The sequence below is a fragment of the Myotis davidii genome, unplaced genomic scaffold (assembly GCF_000327345.1).
Source record: "Myotis davidii unplaced genomic scaffold, ASM32734v1 scaffold197, whole genome shotgun sequence".
NCBI classification, from domain to species: domain Eukaryota; kingdom Metazoa; phylum Chordata; class Mammalia; order Chiroptera; family Vespertilionidae; genus Myotis; species Myotis davidii.
The window spans coordinates 3,441,101-3,459,552 of NW_006291549.1; the positions used below are offsets into that span (position 1 = coordinate 3,441,101).

General features: G+C 40.6%; 2 protein-coding genes across 5 annotated transcripts in view; one reads left to right on the forward strand and one right to left on the reverse strand.

The window, feature by feature from the left end:
• Positions 1–5,007, forward strand: part of DENND4C (DENN/MADD domain containing 4C) — a 90,411-nt gene extending 85,404 nt beyond the window's left edge. For 2 of the 3 annotated variants that reach the window (XM_006764926.2, XM_015564731.1), the window contains 3 exons: positions 1,237–1,387; positions 2,255–2,319; positions 2,785–5,007. In XM_006764926.2, the coding sequence (XP_006764989.1) occupies positions 1,237–1,387; positions 2,255–2,319; positions 2,785–2,921 (353 nt within the window). In that variant the 3' untranslated portion in view covers positions 2,922–5,007. The remainder of the gene's footprint in view (positions 1–1,236; positions 1,388–2,254; positions 2,320–2,784) is intronic. The other variant, XM_015564730.1, reaches the window with a different exon arrangement.
• A 1,041-nt stretch (positions 5,008–6,048) lies between these two features.
• On the reverse strand, positions 6,049–10,066 carry RPS6 (ribosomal protein S6). 2 transcript variants are annotated; one of them, XM_006764927.2, is made up of 6 exons: positions 9,960–10,066; positions 9,296–9,427; positions 8,370–8,580; positions 8,060–8,206; positions 6,300–6,457; positions 6,049–6,187 (listed from the first exon to the last, which is right to left on the reverse strand). In XM_006764927.2, the coding sequence occupies exons 1-6, from the start codon at positions 9,963–9,965 to the stop codon at positions 6,092–6,094; spliced, it is 750 nt and encodes a 249-aa protein (XP_006764990.1). In that variant the 5' UTR covers positions 9,966–10,066; the 3' UTR covers positions 6,049–6,091. The 2 variants fall into 2 exon arrangements, with proteins under 2 accessions (XP_006764990.1, XP_015420218.1); XM_015564732.1 differs by lacking the exon at positions 9,960–10,066 and adding an exon at positions 9,841–9,911.
• Positions 10,067–18,452: the final 8,386 nt, after the last annotated feature.

Consider the following 18,452-nt stretch of genomic DNA (forward strand, 5'->3'; position numbering starts at 1 on the left):
TACTTTTAAAAACTGAATTAAAGGAGAAGCCGTGAAGTTATATTTGGGTTAGGCTCTAAAATCACAACAGCATGAAAATCAAGTACTTTTTAAAACAATGTTTCCTATTCCAAGGAAACATTTAGCAGGTAGAAGAGCTAGGATAGAAACCTACAGCAGCCAGTATTTTCTCTTGTATTTTAACAGAGAACTTTGCTATTTATTTGGTTGAACACAAATGAAGTATTACTAGTTACCTTTATTAAGGGGCTATGTTGTATGAAAAATACAAGTTTACTTCATGGCAGGCACTTAGAATGAGGCTAGACTGGGAAATTACTGGATACATATTCCCTCTCAACTAATTGTAAATAAAATTATATGGCTGCTGGGATTACAGTATTAAAGTTTTCCCTTTTTGTGGGCCAACCACACTGGTGATCTTATTTTTCATGTTAGTATGATTCAGTTCCAGTGTATCACTGAAGCACTTTTCTATCTATGAAATCTATATAAATGTTTGTTCTTAATTCTAGAATTAGCCTTTATCAATTAGGATTATATTCTGCTACGTTTAATAGAAAATAACAGAAATTTAAACACTAAAGATTACTCTCTCACATAAAGTATGAAGTAGACTCTCTAGGACTGATAGGCAACTGCTCTGTGGTCAGGGACCCAGGCTCTTTCTGTTGTGTCTACTTTTGCATCAGTAAAGGTTGCTTAATAGTCACAGGATGGCTCCTGGAGTACCGGCTGTCACCCCACCCCCCTAAGACTCTGACCCCACCTCAAACACAAAGTCTTAAGTTCAGGGAAAGGGCAAAGGGGCAGGTCTCTTCTATCTGAAGAAAGCAGGAAAATATTTCTTAGTGGTCACATTGCCACATAATTTTACTAGTGAAGGGCAAGGTGATGTTGAATAAAAAACTAGAGCCCTAACTGGTTTGGCTCAGTGGATAGAGCATCGGCCTGCGTACTGAAAGGTCTCAGGTTCGATTCCAGTCAAGAGCATGTACCTTGGTTGCTGGCACATACCCAGTAGGGGTTGTGCAGGAGGCAGCTGATCAATGTATCTCTCATCCATGTTTCTAACTCTCTATCCCTCTGCCTTCCTCTCCGTAAAGAATCAATAAAATATATTTAAAAAAATAAAAATTAAAAAAATTAAAAACTAGAAAATGCTACAACTCTGGAAAAAACTTTAATAATTAGAGTGGATAAAGATATTCTTAATTACTGTGTTTTTATTATTAGATTCTGAAAAGAAGTCATCTGTCCTGTCAGAGGAACAACAAGCAACAAGCACTTTAGTAGAAACCATCAGGCAGAGTATTCAACGTAATGATGTTCTTCAACCCATCAACCTGCTTTCACAGCAAATGAAGCCAGACAAGAAAAGACAAAGGTAATAATTGTTTACCACTCAAAATAATGTCATGTTAAAAAACTATTTAAAATATCTCTAGTTGTAAAAGAAACACATACTCACTGTAGATCATGTTTTAAAAAGTACTTATTTGAGCACAAATAAGTATCGGTTTCGGGGGATAGATTAAATTTTAGGAGGTAATTCATATCAAAAGTGAATCTTTGGGAAATGAATGCTGTTCATGGAAACCCTCTTGTGAATTTGTTAGCATTCATGTTATACATATGTTCTACTTGGTTCAGGCCCTGTCTTACCCATATGTCTTTTCCTTAATTGAAGGACATAAAAAAAAAAAAGTGGGTTTAGGAGTAGAAACAATTTAGGAAAGGGATGGAAGCAGTGAATTACAAAGGATATGGAGCTCTCCTGATCCTCTTACTATTGTCTGAACATGCTTGGATCAGTACTCATCCCAATGTCAGCATAAGTGAATTTTGCAGAGGAAGCTTCAGAAAACCTTAGTATGAGGATAATGAAATGGATAGATCCTCTTATTGAGGTACAGATGACCTCCTTTACAGTCTAAAAAGCACCTAGTTTCAAGCATCTGTGGTATAAGGGCAGGGAAGGAATATTAGAAATGACCTGCTATGGCTTCTGAAGCTTCTAAAGAAAAGCTACATGGAGCATCATCAGTCAGCATTACTAATTTTTTCATTGTGTATAAACATTCAAATCAGTTTACTTCCTAAGTTATTTTTGACAACTGTTATGAAGCTTATTTTTCAGATTTCATTTGTGACATTTTTATGTCCACAAATCAAAGTTGATTTATCTTTTATGGTTGGGTTAGATAGTAGCGACCATCTTAGCCTATTGACTTTAAAAATATTTGTTTTATAGGAGTTTATACAGAGAAATCCTCTTCTTATCATTAGTGTCTCTTGGAAGAGAGAATATTGATATTGGTAAGTTGGTTAATTAGGCACTTTTTCCTGTTTTCTTACATTTTACTATTTTCAAATGTAATTTTATGCTTTATTCTCAAGGAATTTTGTTTCCTAAAGTAATTTTTAAAATTGTAGCCCTGACCGGTTTGGCTCAGTGGATACAGCATCGGCCTGCGGACTGAAAGGTCCCAGGTTCGATTCCGGTCAAGGGCATGTACCTTGGTTGAGGGCACATCCCCAGTGGAAGGTGTGCAGGAGGCAGCTGATCAATGTTTCTCTCTCATACATGTTCCTAACTTTCTATCCCCCTCCCTTCCTCTGTGTAAAAAAATCAATAAAATATTTTTTAAAAATATTGTAGCTGGTATGGATATACTCCACTTGCCTTTGAATATGTGGTGTATATATGATTGGACTACCATATATAAATGCATAAATTTTTTCTTTAACAAATAACTGCATTTTTGAAATTGTCTTTTCCAGAGGCTTTTGATAATGAATATGGACTTGCATACAATAGCCTATCTTCAGAAATCCTTGAAAAGTTGCAGAAAATTGACATTCCACCAAGTGTCAGTGTGGAATGGTGCAGGAAGTGTTTTGGAGCACCTCTCATTTAAACTACATTTCAGACACACAAAGCTGGGGGAATAGGCTCAGTCTGGAAACTTTCAAGGTTTGTTCCGAATGCTAAGAATTGGTGAAAACCGAAATGATCTCTTGGGACAACATATGAAACGTAACATACCAAATCACCTAGAAATGAAAAAACACCATTAAAATGCCCCAGGATTTATTTATGTTGAAAATTTCTAACTTCTGAATGGTTTATCTGCCTCTTCTGAAAACTGTTTGGATCTCTTAATGTTTGCAGTAGTTTGATAATGAGAAACCGCATTCATCATTGGCATTGTTTATATTTGAAGCTAATTGGGTTTGGGGAATGACAAATTAAACTTGCCTAACCCCAATACAAATGAAATATCTCTTAAGAGCAACTCTGTGTGTGTGTATATATGTGGCTGTGTAGGTATGTGTATATACAGCCATATTATATTTATTAAAATTTATAATTATGTATTGCAGTTTTCTGAAAGGGGTCTAAGTGACTACTACTAAATTCATCTGTAGTCATTAATCTCAAAATTACCTGCAAAGTCTGATGACAACTGCCTTGACTTTAAATTTAATATATATCTTCACCCTTCATATTTTGTATTATTTTCCTTAATGGATTTTATCTTGAACATCCAGTCACTTCCATCTACTTCCCAATAGCATGTTAATATACAACAGCTTTATAATTGAATACGAGTCAGTTTAAATGAAATTAAATTGGCTTCATATTTCACAAAATTGGAACATGCCTAAAATGCCTGTATATATATATATATATATATAGTCTTTGGACCTGAAATGGTTCAGGCACAATAAGTGGTTGCTATTGGTCACTTTTTAAAACCTGTGGGATAAACTTGCACTGCAGTTTTATTCTTGTATAATATATAGATTTGTATGCTTGTGCATTTGTAAATAGTTTTTTTAGGATAAATCAATTAAGTCTTAATATTTTAAAGCTATTGAGCTTGTTTGCCAGATTTAAGAAAATCATGACCTCACATGCCTGACAATTATGCCTTTTGTTAAAAGCCCTTAGGAACAGTAAGATTGCCTTAACTCTCTGCGTGGTGTAAAACTCCAGTGGTTGTGTTTTATAGTAATTACACAAGACTAAATCACTGGGTATAGTTAACAGCACAAATCTCCTACCTGGTATAATCTTTTACATGTTGTTGCTGTACCAACCTTTCATCGTTTAGGGTTAACCTGACCTTTGCAGAATTCTTGTTTCAGTTTATTGTGAAAGAACTTCTCAGAAATTATGTACAATTCTCTTTACCTTAAAAATGGATCTTTTGCACTAACTCAGAGTATATATTTTTGCAACTAAGACTTGGTACTAGTTTTTAATACTTAACATTTATTATCCCAACAGAAAGTTTGTAATTACTCTTGTATATAAAAAGATGGAGATTGAATGAAAGGAAAAATTGTCTGTTACTTTTTAAGCCTCCAAAATGTACACAATTTGAACCTTTGTGATCTTTAGAATTCCAAAATTATCTTTCTCTCCATTTCTTCTCTGTAGCCTGAAACTAAATTACCACTAAACAAAGAAAAAATCTGTAATCTCCTTACACAGTTAAGAGTATTTAAGTTTTCTAATAACTTTTTGTAACATTCTAAGTAATAGCCATTATATATTGGAAACTTGAGTCTGCTGAAATAGAAGTGGATTTATTTTAAAGGCTTTTTCTAGCTAGCACCTACCACAGAAAGGGTACCACTAAAAGCTTATAACAAAAAAATCTCATTTGAATTATCTATAGGAGTTGTATGAAACGTATCCTCCTGTTAACTTCTGAAAGCAGTCTTTCAAATTAGTCCAGATTATTCTAAAATGTTAACACGTTAAGCGCCAAGCCTGTTTTGTCTTCCTTTCCATTTAGCCTGCGATATCTGATTTCACCAATATGCTGGCAGGATCAGTAACTGACCTGTCTGGACTGAAAGTATAGTGGGCTCAACGTGTTAAACTATTTTTGGATTTGGTAATCTAACTTTAGCTGCATTTTGTAAATTGATTATAGCATCCTGCATGGTTAATAATGAGCATAAATCTCCCATTAAATCTGGAATATTAAATTGTTGCCTTTTTTCATTTTTGGTACATAATAGAAGATTGAAGATGTTTGTTATCTCAGTAACTCTTGAAATCTTAAATCTGCCAGAACTCATGAGCTAAAATAGTATAGGCAAGCCATGTGTCCGCTTTAGAGAATGCACTTAAAATCAGCAATGTGATTCATGGTTTGTGTATTAGGGTCAACCATATACATACTGGTTAATACAGACCTATACACCAGACTTGCCTTTTGGCCTTGTTATCCCCACTGTAGTATGTCCTTTTTGTTATCTTTTAAAAATGCTACATTTTCCATTTTAATTTCTATAGTCAATTGCCAATTAAGACTTTTCATTTACGTAACTAATACCAATGATTAAGAGCAATGGGGGATCTCTTACTGTTCTTTTTAAGATCCTTTTACCCTGTAAAGGATAGTTTTGACTGTAATTACCAGAGATTAGATATGGTACATTAGAAAAAGTGTACTACTTTCTCTTTGTGCATCCTTTATTGATGCAAGTTTTTAATCTTAAAACAGACATAGTCAACTCCTTTTCAGAGTGAAATAGAAAACATGAATAATTCCCTGGAGTTGAAAGCTTTCTGTTAATGTAGTAAATTTGCACTGGTTTTAAAAGCTTTGTGAACTTTTGCAAAATGGTATCAACTATGGTTTTAACAAGTAATCTTTTTCATCACATATGACAAATGTCCATCTTCACAAGGGCACTTTTCATTTATTGTGCATAGATGTTTAAGAAAAACTGTATTCCTAAAAATAAAGTGTATAAAAGATTAATAATCCTAGTCATTTGTTTTCCTGAAATTATTGACTTACTGAAAATGCCTTATGCTAAGAATCTTTTCCTGAGCCACCCAGATTTTAAGAGAAACCATATCCTGCACACATCCCTTCACCACCAGTGTACTTCTAAATTTGAAGGATATGTCACTTTTAAGTTTTAGCCATTAGATTGCTGTACACAGTACTCCTTTTTCTGTGACCTGAGTTTCTCTCCATTTATCTAATTTTTATCATCAATGAATAGTCGATAAAGGGGCTTTGATGTTTGCTCTCCTTTATTTGTTAGTTACAAAATCTCATTTTTGACTGGACTCAGACTTAGAGGTAGAAGCTCTGAGAGAGGACAGTCTACGTCTCTTCGCAATCTGTTCCTGGCGTTTTTCTTTGGCCTCCTAAACAAAACAAAAAAGCAGTTAAAGCCTGTCTGTGTTGAAAATCTAAACCCAAAGTAAGGCCTGACTCCTCCCCTTGTCCACCCCAATCACATGTTAGACTTAGACTGACCTTCATTCTCTTAGCCAAAAGCTTAGCATATTCTGCGGCCTCTTCCTTGTTTTTCTTAGTACGTTGTTTCTTCAGAGCAATACGCCTGCGTTTGTGTTGCAGGACACGTGGAGTAACAAGACGCTGAATCTTGGGTGCTTTAGTCCTAGGTTTCTTACCTAAAAATTTAGATAATGGCTTAATCACTTCTCAATACCCTTGTTCATTAGTTCCCATACCTACATTTTATTTTATAATATATTTTTATTGATTTTATACAGAGAGGAAGGGAGAGGGATAGAGAGTTAGAAACATCGATCAGAGAGAAACATTGATCAGCTGCCTCCTGCACACCTCCCACTGAGAATGTGCCCGCAACCAAGGTACATGCCCTTGACCGGAATCGAACCTGAGACCCAACACTCCATCCACCGAGCTAAACCGGTTTTGGCCCATACCTACATTTTAAAAACTAGCAACGGACACAAACTTGAGTATCTACGAAAACTTATTTGTATGAGGCCTTTTAAATCAATTTTCAAATATTTTACAACTTAAAAATATCACCACTTTGCCAACAAAAATACAAGGCAGGCTAAATATTATACAAATATAAGGAGAACTGAAGTCCTTCTAAAAAGTGATGAGGCTAATACTAGCTACCAGTTTTCCTAATTAGCACATTTAGCCCTCATTAAGACAGCTCATTAAGTCAAGCCTATTTGGATGTCAAGATCATATATAAATTTACATTTTTTTAACAATGAAGTCACACTCAGCTTTTTTCTATCACTTTGATTTCCTGCCAACTACTAAGGTAGTGGTTCTCAAGTTGGATGCACATTAGAATCACCTGGGAATCTTGTTAAAATCCTGATTCCTGGGCCTCATCATTAGTAACAAAAAGAAACAGAATATCCGGAGGATGAGGCCCAGAAATCAGGATTTTAAAAAGATTCCCCGGTGATTCTAATGTGCAGCCAAGGTTGAGAACCACTGCTCTACCAGGTCTGGAACTTTAAAAATAATACTATCGTGTCTTGAGTACAAAATTGGAGTTATTGTTTAGGTGAAAAGATTCTGACTTTTTACCCTAGACATAGAGACTTTCAAACTCCCCTGGAGATTACTAGTGAACCCTGAAAAAGAAAGGAGATTATAATGATGATTGAATATGCTATTTATTCCATTTAATGGAAATGTTCATACAGAAATATTAATGTTATAAAACACTGCAGCTACAGACTACAGTCGTGATGGGTTATGTTGCTTAACAAGGTACCTTCTAAAAATATAAAACTACCAAACACCCATTCCCTAATATTCTGGATACAGTATAAACCTAATTCTCATAACTCTTACTATTGCTACTCATATCCAATAGATGAAAATGAGGGTCAGAAGTTAAAGCAAGTTAACTGATGAAAGCATTTTATTTCTTTTGTAAACTAAAAAAATTAGAACCTCCTACAACAGCAGAGCACATTCAATCATAGCCCTAGAATTTCTATCGTTTTTCCAACTTCTAACCTAAAAGCAATGAACTTAGTGTCTGTTAAGTTATTTTTGGATAAACATCAATTACTACTAGGAAAATTTTCAAGAAAAATTATAACTATATAGAAGACACTGGATGTAACAAGGATTAATGACCCTCAATATTTTCCTAAAATCCCCAGGTCAGTTGAGGGCACAGATTTTGTTCTAATGAGCACTCAAAAACACAGGTGACAGGCTAATAACCAAGTTAAACAAGCCCTAAATGTCCTAATATCCCCTACCTTCTTTGTTTAGAGGCTTTCTCACAACATATTTGCGGACATCATCTTCTTTAGAGAGATTGAAAAGTTTGCGGATCCTGCTGGCTCTTTTGGGCCCCAGGCGACGAGGCACGGTGGTATCAGTGAGACCAGGAATATCTTTCTCCCCTAAGAGACATGTGAACAAAGACACTTTAATTCACCTTCCTTTTAAATAACCCTAAGTTACTGCTTTCATTGGTAAAAACCAAACAACCCCATTGGGTATGGCAAATGAGAAAGCATTTGGACAATCAGCTTTAAATCAATGTCAGCAGTAACTGAGCCTCACCTTTTTTGACAATGACCAAGTTGAGGACACTGAGGTTGGCATCCACAATGCACCCCCGAACAGATTTGCGCTTTCTCTCTCCGGTCCTCCTGGGTCTGTAACAGGAGTGCCCCTTGCTCAGCAGCAGGCGGACTCGGCCGTGGGTCAGGACACCCTGCTTCATGGGGAAGCCTTGTTTGTCGTTCCCGCCACTGATGCGAACCACATAACCCTGCAGCATACAATGACACATCACCAAAGGAAGGGCTGTGGCCTCCACGACCCACACTCTCAATTCTAGCAGGTGCAGCTCTTTAAGTACAACCTGGAACTTCCTAAAAACAGAATTCCTCTGCTCACTCATGTTTGTCTGCATGTGCCAACCTCCTAGGTTCAATCAGCGAATTCCTTGCAATCAAGCCCGACTTCTAGCCTAGCCTAGGCTTTCCTAGAGGGAACAGTTCTAGGGAAGACAGATTACAGGGTAAGAGACCAAAGTATCCACAAACAACAAAGAAACCAGAGACACCCTTTCTCGGCACTTTGAAAAACACCCTTTGGAGACCATTAGCTTGCAGCGCAATTAGGGATGTATGCTTTCCCATCTGAGCTATAAAACCCCACAGGTGACAGCTCTACCTCACCTGGGTCCCCTTTGGCGGTGGAACGACCCTTTCACAGGGGTCGCCTAAGGCCATCCTGCATATCAGATATTGACATTACGATTCACAACAGCAGCAACATTACAGTTATGAAGTAGCAACGAAAATAACTTCATGGTTGGGTCACAACATGAGGAACTGTATTTAAAGGGCCAGAAGGCTAAGAACCACTGCAAGATCAGCAGACAGAACCGAGTTTGAAACCAATTACACAGCCAATTACCACACCGTTTACCACCCTCCCTCAAAGAGCGGCAGCTGGTCCGCTCCGCGATCAACTCGCACCTTCCATTCTTCACCCAGCGCGTCCGCAGCAACCTCTGTGGCCATCCGCTTCTCATAAAAGGTACGGAGTTTGCGTTCATCGTCCACTTCAATGAGTTTCTGGCAGCCAGTGGCTGGGAAAGAGATGTTGAGCTAAGGATTAAAGGGAGGGAAAAAGAGCTTTATGAAAACTACAGAGCCACCTACAAAGGCATTCCACTGCAAAAAGCCTTCCATGTCAAACACCCACCCACAGCCAGCAGCAAAATGGAGATAATCGCTTTTATTCACTATAAAGCACGTGTGTGCAATAACGCGCGACCAGCCCCGCGCTAAAAACAGGCCGTCGTCAGTCAAGCGCCGCGCAACAACTCCGGGGACGAGGGGCTCCGCAGCCGTGCACCCGGGAGGAAGGAGCCCAACCGACAGCAGAGCCGTATCTGCCCGGCTAGGCCCGAGGACGCCGCCACCATGACGCTCCCGGCCCCACGCAACTCCAGCGGCAATCGCTTGCCATCCCCTCTCCCAAGGAGCTCCAGCCCCACAAAATAGAAGCTTTCTCCTACCTCAGACCCTCCTCTACCTAGAATCGGGGTTTTGGAGAGCTACAAAAGCAGCGACGCCGTGTCCTGGGGCTCGATTCATGCCTCCCAAGCCTAAACCAACACCCGCCATCTCGTCCTACCTTCATCCTGAAGCAGCCGACAGCCTCCGAGGCGCCACGAAAAAGAGGCTCAACTTCCGCTTAGGCCAGATCACATAGGCACTTCCAGTTCTCGCGAGATGGGCAAAAGCCTGGGAGAGCGGAAGTGGTCATGGGCAGTCGGGGGTGGGGCTAATCTGCGGTCCGGAGGTGGATTTAGCAGCCTAGCCGCACCGGTGGCGCGTGGCGGCGGGTTTTGCCCTGAAGGTTAGACTCCCAGCCTGACCTTTCTCGCGTTACCCTTGACCCGGAAGCACCTAGCTCTGTCTCGAACTCCGCATCGGATGCTGCCAAGGAAGGAAGGCGGCCCTGAGTTCAGCTCTCCTGGACTCTCCTGCACCTCGGACTCGGAGGGAAGGTTTACGGTCCGGAAGCGCACCGTGCCCTGCTTCCGCGGTTCACAGCAAGACACCCTGACCACCCTGATTTGTTTTTATCTCAAAATACTCCATCTGCGTAATCGTTCTGTCGCAGAACAACACTCCGAGCCACGCATTAGCCAATAATCACAATTACCCCAAGGCCCGGCCACCATCGGTACCTACGAAATAGTCTCCTTGCTTTCCGTCTTGCCTTCGCGATCTTTTTAACGAGAAATTATATCGATCTCCTCCTTACCCCGGCAGGACAGGCTTCCCACAGCCCCAAGCTCACCAGCTGCTATGGACTAACGCCATCGCAGGTCCCTCCTGAGAAGCCGGTCCTGACCTCGACCCGCAGGGTGTCCGTGTCGTTCTCTGGGGCAGCACAGCTCCCTCTTGTAGGACTTGGTCATGGTACAGAAGGGGCTGTTCATGGCCCGTCTCCTCCACTAGGTGAGAGATTAAACCGCCGCTCAGGTCTTAACCTTACCAGGGTGTGTGTACCAGGACACAGCGAAGTGCATGCATGGCACATAATAAGTGCTCAGTAAAATTTTTTAAAAGTTTTAAATTGATTTTAGAGAGAGAGAGAGAGAAACACCAATTTGTTGTTACACTTATTTATGCGTTTATCGGTTGCTTCTTGAATGTGCCCTGACCGGGAATCGAACCTGCAACCTTGGCCTATCCGGACAATGAATGCTGCTCTAACCAACTAAACTACCCGGTCAGTAAATATTTTTAAAGGAGTATAACCCTAGCGCTGGTATGTTTTTGTCTGAGTGTAGTAATGTGTGGAGGCAGCCATCAGAGGTAGAATAAGTGGAACTATTACAGTAACTCTTGAATCAGCATGGTGCAACTTTAAAAAAAAACTGATTTCAGAGACAAAGCGGGAGAGAGATAGAAACATCAATGAGAGAGAATCACTGATCTGCTGCCTCCTGCACACCCCCTACTGGGGATCAAGCATGTGCCCTTGTCTGGAATTGAACCCATGACCCTTCAGTCCACAAGCCAGTGCTCTATCCACTGAGCCAAACTGGCTAGGGCAACAATGGTGCAACTTTTAATAGTACAGAAAGATGTGAGAAAGATACAATTTATTTGATAGTCCTCCTGAACATTCTGGGAGAACAAGAAAGAACCTAGGCCCCAGCCGGGTGCTCAGTGGTTAGAATGTGGATCCACAGACTGAAGGTTCTTGGGTTCAATTCCCGCCAAGGCACCGACCTGCATTGCAGGCGCGACCCTTGGCCCAGTGGGGGCATGTGCAGGAGGCAACCAATCAATGTGTTTCACATCGATGTTTCTCTCGTCTCTCCCTGCTCCCTTCTACTCTCTGAAAATCAATGGGGAAAAAAATACCCTCAGGTGAGGATTAACAACAAAAAAAGAATGATGCCCTAACTGGTTTGGCTCAGTGGATAGAGCAGCCGTGGGCAAACTATGGCCCACGGGCCGGATCCTGAGAACCTAGATCAGGGGTTGGCAAACCCTGGCATGCGTGCCAAACATGGCACCCCAGTAACTTGCTGGCCCGCGAAACCCTCTCTTATAATCTTCCATTTACAATTTTTTTCTTAATATCGACTTTTTTATTTTTCAGATAAATTCAGTGTAGGTGCATCTTAGATAAATAATTTTACATGACAAGTTATCTTTTTTTTTAATCTGAACAATAAAATTCAATTTAAAAAGAAAAAGAAAAAAGAAAAAAAATAAACACAATAAGCACAAAATCTATGCAGCTGCTGCCATTGTGACATTCCATACTGTTTTAAGTACATTGTTCTTTCATAAATAGAAAAATTACCCAATCTAAAATAATGATAAAAGTTATAATATAATAACTACATTTACTATAACTATCAAATATTATGTATTGTGCATAATTGTATATGGTATATTTTTCTGTGACTAGCAGTGCAGTAGGTTTGTTTACACCAGCGTCACCACAAACACGTAAGTAATGCCTTGCACTATAGTGTTATGGTGGCTACAACATCACCAGGCAATAGGAAATTTTCAGCTCCATTATGATCTTGTGGGACCACCATGGTAGATGCACTCTGTTGTTAACCAAACTGCATGACAAGTTATCTTAAAGACCATAGACATGGATTGAAGAGAGAGGGGAAGAGCAATTTCAATAGTGTCAAAACGACCTATTAAGGACTTGGAATGCCATTGCAGAAAATTTTTTCTGCTTAAGAAACTGCAACAGCGTTACTCTCCATGTTTTCATCCACATGCACTTGTGAATCTTTGCTCCCAGTGATGAATTTTGTTAAGTCTCATAATAGGAGTAGCCTGATGGATGAAAGTAGTAGCTCGTGCATATCTCTGAAGGTCACAAAATATAAACCTGACGTAAAATCTCTGTCATCGGTGATGCAGCAGCCAAAGTCCCACTGATAATATCAAATGGAGTCATAAAGTTTTCTGTCAGACTATCAGTGTACATGTATACATTAAAAAATAAATGTATTTTTCATCATCATATACTGTGTTTTTGTCGCTCGACTGAATTTTATTATTTCTTCAAGGTTCTTCACATACATACACCTTAAGAGATATCAAGTAGGCGTAACATGTTCTCAAAAAAATTAGGGTTGGCCCGCAGAAGAATTTTGAGTCAGAGATTTTGCTGGTTTTGGCACACATTCACAAAAAGGTTGCCCACCCCTGACCTAGATGATCTAATTCTGAAACCCACACTCGATGAATCTATACCATGAAAGAAGGAACATTTATTGTCTACTACATAATTTTCTCCAAGAAAAAAACTGCATTTCAAGTTAATAAAAATAATTTTTACTTTCCAAAATTATTAATCCCGTCTTCTACTGTAGTATCACAAAGTTGTTGGGGTGTGTTTTTTTTTGTTGTTTTTTTTTAGGTTTAAACGACATTCATTTATTAGCTCACTTCTGTGGGTCACAGGTCCAGACAGGCTTGGCTTGGTTCTCTGCTTAGACTTTCACAGGCCAAAATCAAGGGCAGGGCTCTTATTTAGAAGCTCTGAGGAAGAATCTGCTTCCAGGCTCATTTAGGTTCTCAGCTCCTGGAGACCCCACATCAGTAACTGCATGAAATCCTTCACTCACTAGGAATGTCTCTTATTTCCACGTCTGTGACCAGCTGGAGAAAACTTCCCTGACACAGAGGGAGGACCCATGGCTGCAGTTCTTGGCCATTCCCTCCCACCAGATGCTGTCCTTTCACCACGAGCAGGGAGGACACAGACAAGGCAGCCACCCTCCTCCTCTGCAGACACGTGTCTCCCAGGATCACAGTTTTGAGTGTAGGCCTGCTTCACATTCAAAGTTGATTCTACTAAATCCTGTTGGATCATCTGATGATACTATAATAGAATGTTGGTGAAATGATGCATTTAAAACTTGTGTACTTGCCAAAACCGGTTTGGCTCAGTGGATAGAGCGTCGGCCTGCGGACTGAAAGGTCCCAGGTTCGATTCCGGTCAAGGGCATGTACCTGAGTTTCGGGCACATCCCCAGTGGGAGATGTGCAGGAGGCAGCTGATTGATGTCTCTCTCATCGATGTTTCTAACTCTCTATCTCTCTCCCTTCCTCTCTGTAAAAAATCAATAAAATATATTTAAAAAAAAAAACTTGTGTACTTTTTAAGTAAGTAATTCAGTGGCATTTATTATATTCACAACATTTTGTAACCACCACCTCTATCTAGTTCCAAAACATTTTCATCATCCTCAGAGGACACCCTGTACCCACTGTGCAGCTGCTTCCCAGTCCCCTCTTTCCTCAGTCACTAGCAACCACAATCTGTTCTGTTGCTATGATTTACTTATTCTGTATATTTCATATAAGTGGAATTACTTAATATGTGACCTTTATGTTTGGCTTCTAAATGTTTTTGAAGTTCATCCACATTGTATCATGTATCAATACTTTGTTTTTATAACTGAATAAAGTCTATATTTGGACCACATTTTTTTTTTATCCATTTATCCGTTGATGGATTTTGGACTGTTTCCAACGTTTGGCTATTCTGAATAGTGCTGTTATGTTTGAGTGCCTGTTTTCAATTCTTTGGGGTATATACCTAGGAGTGGAATTGCTGAGTCATGTGGTAATTCTGTGTTTAACTCCTGGAGGAACTGCTTAACTATTTTCACAGTAGCTGAACTGTATTACATTCCCACCAGCAATGTATGAGTGTTCCAATTACTCCATGTCCTGGCCAACACTTGCTAATTTATTCCTTCTTTTTATAAAAAATTATACCTATCCTATGGTAACTCATTGTTGTTTTGGTTTGCATTTCCCTAATGATGTTGAGCTTCTTTTTAAGTATTTGCTGGCCATTTGTCTTCTTTGGAGAAATGACTGTTCCAGTCCTTTGCCCATTTTTTTTTGCTCTATTTTTATTGAAGTATCAGTGAGTTAATGTTAGGCAAACAGTAAAGTCCAGGACTATTGCATAGATTTCTTTATTTTTTTCTTTTAATGCACTTTTTTTATTACAGTAAAAAACACATATTTGCTTTTTCTTTTTTTGGTTGTTAATCCTCACCCAAGGATATTTCTTCCATTGATTTTTAGAGTGGAAGGGAGGGTAAGAGACAGAGAGAAAGAAACATCAACCTGAGAGAGACACATCAGTTGGCTACCTCCACCAGGGAGGGGGTCAACCTGCAATTCAGTTATGTGTCCTTGACCGGAATCAAACCCAAGACTCTTCAGTCTGTGGGTCGATGGTCTAGGGCATATTTGCCATCTTAACTATTTAAAAAAAAATATGTCTTTATTGATTTCAGAGAGGAAGGGAGAGAGAGATAGAACATTGATGATGAAAATCATTGATTGGCTGCCTCGTGCATGTCCCCTACTGGGGATCAAGTGCGCAACCTGGGCATGTGTCCTTGACAGAAATAAAACCTGGAACCCTTCAGTCCGCAGGTTGACGCTCTATCCACTGAGCCAAACCAGCGAGGGCACCATCTTAACCATTTTTAAGTATACAGTTCAGTAGTGCTAAGCATATTCACATTGTTGTGAAACAAATCCCTACAACTTTTTTTTTAACTCTTTGTTGTTGAAGGTATTACAATGTCTCCTTTTCCCCCTATTGACCGCCCCAGCCTGCTCAGAACTTGTTTTTTATCTTGCAAAAACTAGACCTCTGGCCATTAAACAACCCCCTTTCCCTCCTCTCCCAGAACCTGGTAACCACCATTCTGCTTTCTCTTCCTTTGAATTTTCCTACTTTAGGTACTTCCTGCCCAGCATCAACCTATGAACCAGGAGGTCACGGTTTGATTCCTGGTCAGGATGCATGCCCAGGTTGCGGGCTCGATCCCCAGTGTGGGGCATGCAGGAGGCAGGCAATCAGTGATTCTCTCTCATCATTGATGTTTCTATCTCTCTCCTCCTCTCCCTTCCTCTCTGAAATAAATAAATAACATATTTTAAAAAAATAAAAAAGTTGTCGTATATTTACACTATGGAATACTATGCAACAGTAAAAAAGAAAGATCTCTTTGAGACAGCACGGAGAGACCTGGAGACTATCATGCTAAGTCAGTGGTTGGCAAACTGCGGCTCACGAGCCACATGGGGCTCTTTGGCCCCTTGAGTGTGGCTCTTCCACAAAATACCAACTTCTGCACATGGGCCACGAAGTTTCAATCGCACTGTACACGGGCGCGCGAGCCACAGGCGGCTCTTTGGCCCCTTGAGTGTGGCTCTTCCTAAGCCTTAGGAGTACCCTAATTAAGTTAATAACAATGTACCTACCTATATAGTGTAAGTTTAAAAAATTGGCTCTCAAAAGAAATTTCAATCGTTGTACTGTTGATATTTGGCTCTGTTGACTAATGAGTTTGCTGACCACTGTCCTAAGTGAACTAAGCCAGTCAGAGAAGACAAGTATCACATGGTCTCACTCATATGTGGAATCTAATGAACAAAATAAACTGATGAATAAAATAGATCCAGAAACATAGAAACATGGAACAGACTGACGAATCTCAGAGAGAAGGTAGGGATGGGAGGGAAGAGATTAACCAAAGAACTTATATGCATGCTAGAGGCCCAGTGCACAACATTCGTGCACTGGAGGGGGACGGGCCCTCAGCCCAGCCTGTGCCCACTTGCAGTCCGGGACCCCGGAGTGGTCCTTAGTGCTGCCGCAGAGGCAGGAGAGGCTAAGTCTTAAAAAACAAAAAATCCAAACTCAGAAACGGAGATTAGAATAGTAGTTGCCAGAAACTGAGAGGAGGGGCTTCTGGCTGAGTGGCGCTCCCCCTGTGGGAGCACACTGACCACCAAGGGGCAGCTATTGTGTTGAGCATCTGCCCCCTGGTGGTCAGTGCACGTCATATAGACCACTGTTCCACCGTTTGGTTGATTTGCATATTAACCTTTTATTATATGAGATATGTATAACCCATGGACACAGACAACAAAGTGGTGAACCTGGGGCAGGGTGTGGGTTAGAAGGGGTCAATGGGGGGTGGGAAGGACATCTTTAATATTTTCAACAATAAAGATAAATTTTTTAAAAAAGCTTTTCACATCTAATTAATCCTGAAATCTATTAGATAAGGATAAAGCATATTTTGTTTAATGCTGGAACTATATGAAATAAACTAAGCATACATAATTTAAAAGGGGGGACTGCTCTAGTGGTCATATACATGATAAGAAAGTGAAACAGCCCTAACTGGTTTGGCTCGGTGGATAGAGTGTCAGCCTGTAGACTGAAGGGTTCCAGGTTCGATTCTGGTCAAGGGCATGTACCTTGGATACAGGCACATCCCAGTAGGGGGTGTGCAGGAGGCAGCTGATCGATGTTTCTCTCTCATTGGTGTTTCTAACTCTCTATCCCTCTCCCTTCCTCTCTGTAAAAAATCAATAAAATCTATTAAAAAGGAAGAAATTAAGAAAGAGAGGGAGGGAGGGAGGGAGGGAAACAGCCTTATTGCTGATAAGGAGATTTAATGGTCTGGATAGAGGATTAAACCAGCCACAACATTCCCTCAAACCACAGCCTAATGCAGAGCAAGGCAAAACTCTTCAGTTCTCTGAAGCCTGAGAGAGGCAAGGAAGCTGCAGAAGAAAAGTCTGAAGCTAGCAGAGGTGGTTCATGAGGTTTAAAGAAAGAGCCAGTTCATAACATGAAAGTGCAAGGTGAAGCAGCAGGTGCTGATGTAGAAGCTGCAGCAAGGTTCCCAGAGGTCTAGCTAAGATAGCTAATGTTCACGGCTACACTGAAAAACAGATTTTCAATGTAAACAAAATAGGATATAATAAAAGGATAATATGCAAATTGCTCCTAATGGCAGAATGACCAACCAGAAATGACCAGTTGCTATGACGTGCACTGACCATCAGGGGGCAGATGCTCAAAGCAGGAGCTGCCCCCTGGTGGTTCAGTGCACTCCCACAGGGGGAGTGCTGCTCAGCCAGAAGGCAGGCTGATGGCTGCAAGCGCAGTGGTGGTGGCAGGAGCCTCTCCTGCCTTCTTGGTAGTGCTAAGGATGTCCAACTGCAGCTTAAGCCTGCTCCCTATGGGGGCAGGCTTAAGCTGCAGCCCGACATCCCCCTAGGGCTCCTGGGCTGCCAGAGGGATGTTTGACTGCCAGCTTAGGCCTGATCCCTCAGGGGCTTAAGCTGGCAGGTGGACATCCCCTGAGGGGTCCCAGACTGTGAGAGGGCGCAGGCCTGGCTGAGGGACTCCCCCCACACCCACAAGAATTTTCATGCACTGGGCCTCTAGTGTTGCAATAAGATACCATGTAGGACTCTCATAGCTAGAGAGGAGAAGTCAATGCCTGGCTTTAAAGCTTCAAATGACAAGCTGACTCTCTTAGGGGCTGATGCAGCTGGTGACTTTTAAGTTGAAGCCACTGCTCATGTACTATCCAAAAATCCTAAGGTCCTTAAGAATTATGCTAAATCTACTCTGCCTGTGCTCTATAAATGGAATGAAGCCTGGATCCCAAGTGGGGGGCAAGCAACATGGATAGACCTTGAGGTCATTATGCTAAGTGAAATAAGCCAGACAGACAAAGACAAATACTGGATGATCTCACTTATATGTGAAGTCTTAAAAAACAAAAAAGCC

Coding starts and splice junctions, on each gene's coding strand:
- RPS6 (XM_006764927.2), bottom strand. Junction 8,207..8,369: donor CTTGGTCATTGTCAAAAAAG/GTGAGGCTCAGT, acceptor CATGTCTCTTAG/GGGAGAAAGATATTCCTGGT. Junction 6,188..6,299: donor TTTTGGCTAAGAGAATGAAG/GTCAGTCTAAGT, acceptor TGTTTTGTTTAG/GAGGCCAAAGAAAAACGCCA.